Source organism: Gigantopelta aegis, chromosome 5, assembly GCF_016097555.1.
Source record: "Gigantopelta aegis isolate Gae_Host chromosome 5, Gae_host_genome, whole genome shotgun sequence".
Classification (NCBI taxonomy): Eukaryota; Metazoa; Mollusca; class Gastropoda; order Neomphalida; family Peltospiridae; genus Gigantopelta; species Gigantopelta aegis.
Window position 1 is genome coordinate 23,278,799 of NC_054703.1, and position 7,752 is coordinate 23,286,550.

Sequence of the window (7,752 nt, forward strand, 5' to 3'; positions counted from 1 at the left end):
AGGCTACTCTTTTACGACAGGCAGCAAGGGATCTTTTACTTGCGCTTCACACAGGCAGGATAGCACAAACCATGGCCTTTCTTGAACCAGTTATGGATCACTGGTCAGTGCAATGTGGTTTACACCTACCCATTTTAGCCTTGCGGAGCACTCACTCAGGGTTGGAGTCGGTATCTGGATTAAAAATCCCATGCCTCGACTGGGATCCGAACCCAGTACCTACCAGCCTGTAGACCGATGACCTGCCATGACGTCACCGAGGCCGGTATTTTCCTTTGAAGTCTAACCTTTGTACAGTTTTGATTTAATATTTCTGAAACTTGATACATGTAGTTATGTATAACTAAAATTGAACAGGTTTAGAGGCGAGTGGTAACTCAGTGGTAAAGCCCTCGCTCGATGCGCGGTCGGTGTGGGATCGATCCCCGTCGGTGGGCCCATTGGGCTATTTCTCGCTCCAGCCAGTGCACCACGACTTGTATATCAAAGGCCGTGGTATGTGTTATCCTGTATGTGGGATGGTGCATATAAAATATCCCTTGCCGCTAATCAAAAAGAGTAGCCCATGAAGTGGCGACAGCGGGTTTCCTCTCTCAATATCTGTGTTGTCCTTAACCATATGTCTGACGCCATATAATCGTAAATAAAATGTGATGAGTGCGTCATTAAATAAAACATTTCCTCCCTTCCTTCCTTTTAAACGGACATACCCTAGTTTTTAAACACTAACGGATATTTTTTTTACTAATATGGCCGTTTTTGGTAACTGAAATCATACTTTACTTAGACTATATGGCTTAGATTATTACTTTCCGTACATTCGAAGTTTTGTTTGGTCATCCTGATGTTTTCAATATCACAAAATGCATTTCTCATATTTTTAGAAAGGCACCTGCGTCTGAGAAGTAACAGTTATGGAGTTGAGCTTTTGTCTATTTTTAGAGCGTATTTCACTATTTCAAAGTCACAGACTCGTGTTTCACTCAGTTGTAACTTTATCCAAATGTGTTACAGGTTTGTAGATTTAACTAAACTTAGTGTTAAATTTCACGGGTTTAAACTAGGGCATGTCACTTTAAGAATACAACACCACTTTTATGTTTTGTGGAGAGCTAGGAAGAATGCCAGTCGAGGTAACTATATATACACTACATATATGTGTGTGTGTATGTATGTATGTATGTATGTATGTATGTATGTATGTATGTATGTATGTATGTATGTATGTATATATATATATATATATATATATATATATATATATATATATATATATATATATATATATATATATTATATATGTATGTATGTATGTATGTGTGTGTGTGTGTGTGTGTGTGTGTGTGTATGTATGTATCTATGTATCTATCTATGTATGTATGTATGTATATATATTTATATATATATATATATGTATGTATGGTATGTATGTGTGTGTGTGTGTGTATGTGTGTGTATGTGTGTGTATGTATCTATATGTATGTGTGCATACATGTATATATGAAATATGTTATAATTTTATTATTATTGTACATTTGTAACACGGTGACTCAATGCACCCCAACCTTGACATTACCAGTGATCTGGGGTAATAAAGTTTAAAAAAAAAAAAAAAATAATAATAATAAAACCCACCTACATAATACAGAAGAATGGAATACTGCTGGGAACCACTTTTATCAGAAAATCACTCAAAAGGTTTTCTACCCTGTTATAGAAAAGTAGGATAAATGACTACCTCACTAACGGAACTAATTATAGAGTGGATCACCACTATTGAAAGCACTTAGGATAACCTAGAAATCTGGATATCCCAATCTGCACATTATATCTGGGGTAAGTTCAGTCAACCGCTTGTCGCTAACGCCCGCAAGACAGATTCACGTTACCAGTAAACTGAATTACCACATCGAGAACAAATCAAAATAGTTCGCAAACGTTTGTGAAAAACGGATGGCTGAATTTGGGACTGTATCCTTTTGAATGTGTAAAAAAAAAAAATATATATATATATGTTTAAAGACGTATATTTATACTATAAGTGACGAGTGTATTGTCAGTTATCTCTGTCAATGTATACCACACATTGTTTATGTACATGGCACTGTATCTATGCTTTCTACGCTTTTGTGCCATGGCCCGAGTGTAAATCTTTTTTCTTTTCTTTTTTGTTCTTGATCTATGTCGGTTGTCGCTGCTAGGAAGAGTTGCTGAACCATCTATACGAATCTGTTGTCGGTGAACATTTCATTCGTCCTCAAAAGCACAGCCCAGATAGCTGAGGTGTGTGCCCAGGACATCGTTCTTGAACCTTAATCGGATATAAGCACGAAAACAAAATTGAAATGAGTGAATTTCATTTATAATTATGTTCGTGCTTTTATCCGATTAAGGTTTTAGCATGCTGTATTGGGCATGCATCGCAGCTCAACTATCTAGGGTCGGGACGTGGCTCAGTAGTAAAGCGCTTTCCTGATGCGCAGTCGGTCTGGGATCGATCCTCGTCGGTGGGCCCATCGGGCTTTTTCTCATTCTAGCCATTACACCACGATTGGTATATCAAAGACCGTGATATGTACTACCCTGTCTGTGGGATGGTGATGCTATTCATGGAAAAATGTAGCGGGTTTCCAGGTGAGAGAGTAGTTCTTGAAGTCAACATAGTCCAGGTGAGAGAGTAGTTATTGAAGTCAACATAGTCCAGGTGAGAGAGTAGTTATTGAAGTCAACATAGTCCAGGTGAGAGAGTAGTTATTGAAGTCAACATAGTCCAGGTGAGAGAGTAGTTATTGAAGTCAACATAGTCCAGGTGAGAGAGTAGTTATTGAAGTCAACATAGTCCAGGTGAGAGAGTAGTTATTGAAGTCAACATAGTCCAGGTGAGAGTAATTATTGAAGTTAACATAGTTCAGTGAGAGAGTAGTTATTGAAGTCAACATAGTCCAGGTGAGAGAGTAGTTATTGAAGTCAACATAGTCCAGGTGAGAGAGTAGTTATTGAAGTCAACATAGTCCAGGTGAGAGTAGTTATTGAAGTCAACATAGTTCAGGTGAGAGAGTAGTTATTGAAGTCAACATAGTCCAGGTGAGAGTAGTTATTGAAGTCAACATAGTCCAGGTGAGAGTAGTTAATGAAGTCAACATAGTTCAGGTGAGAGAGTAGTTATTGGAGTCAACATAGTCCAGGTGAGAGAGTAGTTATTGAAGTCAACATAGTCCAGGTGAGATAGTCCAGTAGTAGTATTGAAGTCAACATAGTCCCAGGTGAGAGAGTAGTTATTGAAGTCAACATAGTCCAGGTGAGAGAGTAGTTATTGAAGTCAACATAGTCCAGGTGAGAGAGTAGTTATTGAAGTCAACATAGTCCAGGTGAGAGTAGTTATTGAAGTCAACATAGTCCAGGTGAGAGAGTAGTTATTGAAGTCAACATAGTCCAGGTGAGAGAGTAGTTATTGAAGTCAACATAGTCCAGGTGAGAGAGTAGTTATTGAAGTCAACATAGTCCAGGTGTTAGTAGTTATTGAAGTCAACATAGTCCAGGTGAGAGAGTAGTTATTGAAGTCAACATAGTCCAGGTGAGAGAGTAGTTATTGAAGTCAACATAGTCCAGGTGAGAGAGTAGTTATTGAAGTCAACATAGTCCAGGTGAGAGAGTAGTTATTGAAGTCAACATAGTCCAGGTGAGAGAGTAGTTATTGAAGTCAACATAGTCCAGGTGAGAGAGTAGTTATTGAAGTCAACATAGTCCAGGTGAGAGAGTAGTTAGTTGAGAAGTAGTTACAACATAGTCCAGGTGAGAGTAGTTATTGAAGTCAACATAGTCCAGGTGAGAGAGTAGTTATTGAAGTCAACATAGTCCAGGTGAGAGAGTAGTTATTGAAGTCAACGTAGTCCAGTGAGAGTAGTTATTGAAGTGAGTCCAGGTATTTATTGAAGTCAACATAGTCCAGGTGAGAGAGTAGTTATTGAAGTCAACATAGTCCAGGTGAGAGAGTAGTTATTGAAGTCAACATAGTCCAGGTGAGAGAGTAGTTATTGAAGTCAACATAGTCCAGGTGAGAGAGTAGTTATTGAAGTCAACATAGTCCAGGTGAGAGAGTAGTTATTGAAGTCAACATAGTCCAGGTGAGAGTAGTTATTGAAGTCAACATAGTCCAGGTGAGAGTAGTATTGAAGTCAACATTGAAGAGTAGTTATTGAAGTCAACATAGTCCAGGTGAGATTGAGTAGTTATTGAAGTTATTGAACATAGTCCAGGTGAGAGAGTAGTTATTGAAGTCAACATAGTCCAGGTGAGAGAGTAGTTATTGAAGTCAACATAGTCCAGGTGAGAGTAGTAGTTCAACATAGTGAAGTCAACATAGTCCAGGTGAGAGAGTAGTTATTGAAGTCAACATAGTCCAGGTGAGAGAGTAGTTATTGAAGTCAACATAGTCCAGGTGAGAGAGTAGTTATTGAAGTCAACATAGTCCAGGTGAGAGAGTAGTTATTGAAGTCAACATAGTCCAGGTATTGCTTAGTTATTGAAGTCAACATAGTCCAGGTGAGAGAGTAGTTTTGGTCTTTTTATGTTAATAGTCCAAATATTGATATTATCAATCTTTGTTTGCTATTAATAAAATACTATATACATATTTGTAGAATGAAAAAAAAAAAAAACTCAGCCAAATTATATTTCATGTTTAGCTAACATACGTCGTTATAAGCAGATTGAATTGTATTCTCTTTATCTTTACCCCCGGGGAAAAGCTTGTAAAACAAGAAAAACAAGTGGCAATATCTTAGTAGAGTACTTCACATGTAATATATATCTTCTTGTATTAATTAATAACTGTGTGTTTTAACAGAAAATATACCGTTTCATTATGTACTGTAATAAAATGTGTTTGAAGCTCCGAATAAAAAAATTAATAATAATGATAATAATAATAATAATAATAATAATAATAATAATAATAATAATAAAAACATAGTCCAGGTGAGAGAATATTTATTAGAGATAAGAATTATTGTTAAAGGGACATTCCAGAGTTTGCTGCGATTTTTAAGATGTTATCGACTAACAGAGACCTTTTAACGATTGTAATTACACATCAAGTATGTTTTTCTGCATAAAATATTAGTGGCTGTATATTAAACGTGTTTCTGATCGTTCTAATATTTGTACTAGGTTAAGTTTCATTTTATTTCCTAAAGTATATTTGTTCGTACGTACGAAATTATTTGAAGACAAAATCCGGTTTGGGCTTTTTACAAATATTAAGACGACCAGAAACACATTGAATATAAAGACACTGATATTCTAAACAAGAAAATATATTTAATATGTAAGTTTAATCGTAGAAATGTTTTATTAGTCGGAAACATCTTACAATGCAGCAAACTCAGGAATATCCCTTTAAAGGAAAAGGTCAGGCTAGTGTTGGGAATCGATTGGAAGCTCATCATTGATCATCGCATGGGCGGATCCAGGAAATATTTTTAGGGGGGGCCAAAAAAGAAGGGCACATTGACTCGTCAAAAGGGCACCTTACTACAAGTTTTGATATTTACAATTAATATGAATTCCTACAGTTCTACGTCATAGTATACTAGCAATAATGAAGTAAATTGGCGTCACTCGCGTTAGAACCTCAATGGGGCCCCATTGAGACTCAATAACACAGACACATATCTGCAAGCTTGCGCATGTACACGAAAATCTTGATTTCAATTATCTACAATATAATTATTGTTTACTTAAAAAAAAAAAAATTCTACAAACAAAAAGGGCACTTGGACATTTTGAGGGCACTTGAACAATTTTTGTCCCCCCCCCCCCCCCCCCCCTTGGATCCGCCCATGCATCGATCATCGATCATCGGTTAAACGTATTTAAAAAATATATTTAATGGTTACAGAAGATGGAATCTTTTGTTGTTCGAGAGAGTTATGACTACCCGAACAAAATAGCTTCCGTGCAGATGACGTCACTAAACCGGACAACGAAAAGCATTATTGACTTCGAGGCTGGAGAGCGCTACAGTTTTGCACCAAGTAAGATTATCTTCTTTTAATAAATCAATATGCTCTAGTGGTGTCGTTAAGCAAGTAAAAAAACCAAAAAAAATTTACTGTCTCCATTAACATCCAGTTTTATATCAAGCTTGGATGTTATCTTCTATATTAACAAAGTGTGATGGGAGTTTTTTCTGTTGTTTTACCGGAATGTTAAAGGGATATTCCTGAGTTTGCTGCAATTTTTAAGATCGTATCTTTTAACGGAGACTTTTCCCATTTACCATAGTTTGACACCCAATAGCCGATGTATTTTTCGTGCTGGGGTGTCGTTAAACATTCATTCATTCATTCATTCATTCATTCATTCATTCTAACGGAGACAAAAAGTAATTACATATCAAATACATTTTTCTGCATAAAATATTAGTGGCTGTATATTATGTTTCTGATCGTTCTAATAGTTGTACGAGGTTAAATTTCATTTTATTTCCAAAAATATATTTTTATTATGAAGACGAACAGAAACACATTGAATATACGGACACTGATATTCTAAACAGGAAAATAAATTTAATATGTAAGTTTAATCGTAGAAATATTTTATTAGTCGAAAGCACCTTACAATGCAGCAAACTCAGGAATGTCCCTTTAAATGAACAACAGAAGTCAACAAGTTTGCGATATAGGTTGTATTTTCCTTTCCAACATAAACATTGTTTACAACGGGGTAATAATACATGTAACAGCTCTTGGGTGAATGACACACATTGACATTGCCACTGAGAACCCCAAGAGAATGAACTGCAGAGTTGTCGTCCTTGGGTCTCCCCTTGAGCCTCTCTTTCATGGGTATATTATCCTTATTTACAACACATACTAAACACGTATTCATGTAATAATATACAGTGGTCGTGGTGTACGCTTGCAATATTCGTGACAACAATTAAATTACACGGTCGGGTCGGGTAAAGTTTTTATGTGCGTATATGCCACGAAAGCTTCACGCACGCCTGTCACGGGCTTAATCTCTGACTTTCGCCAGTGACTAAGTCCGGGCCAGGAGGAGATGAGGGGGGGGGGGGGGGGGGGGGGTAAGTTTGAGGTGGGCGGAATTTGCACTAAAAATTTTGAAGTAGGTACTGAGACCTAAGTCAAAAGTAGCTGACATAACCTGCTCATGTCTGGAACAAGTTTTTTTTTTTTTTAAACCCTCAAAAATTAGAGTGCTCGGCCGAAAAGGTTTTAAGGTGACTTGAGCTGTCATTAAACTACACTGTGTTTTTGAATGTGTGTATGTATATGGATGTGTTTGTGTGTGTGTGTGTGTGTGTGTGTGTGTGTGTGTGTGTGTGTGTATATATATATGTGTGTATATATGTGTGTATATGTACATGTATGTGTGTGTTTGTATGCGTATATGTATGTATATGTATATGTATATGTGTGTGTATATGTGTGTGTATGTATATGTATGTATGTGTATATGTATATGTGTGTGTATGTATATATGTGTATGTGTATACGTATATATGTATAAGTATTTGCGTATATTTTTGTGCATGTGCAGTATGATGATTGCCCCACACCATACATAGCTGTGTTAATACCATTGCATATTACATTGTGAATTTATTACATATATGCATTGTACTGTATACATATATATTGTAATATGTAAAACCCACCTTGTCACTGTCAAATATAGTTATTTCATATTCCCCATATGCCGTTGTGTAACGGCCAGGGAGAAATA

The 7,752-nt window shown here is 36.5% G+C and overlaps 1 protein-coding gene across 1 annotated transcript in view; it reads left to right on the plus strand.

Moving 5' to 3' along the window:
* Positions 1 to 2,643: 2,643 nt before the first annotated feature.
* Positions 2,644 to 7,752, plus strand: part of LOC121373012 — a 27,005-nt gene continuing 21,896 nt past the window's right edge. Inside the window, exons 1-2 of the mRNA XM_041499455.1 lie at positions 2,644 to 2,669; positions 5,900 to 6,035. Of these exons, the coding sequence (XP_041355389.1) occupies positions 5,903 to 6,035 (133 nt within the window). The 5' untranslated portion in view covers positions 2,644 to 2,669; positions 5,900 to 5,902. The remainder of the gene's footprint in view (positions 2,670 to 5,899; positions 6,036 to 7,752) is intronic.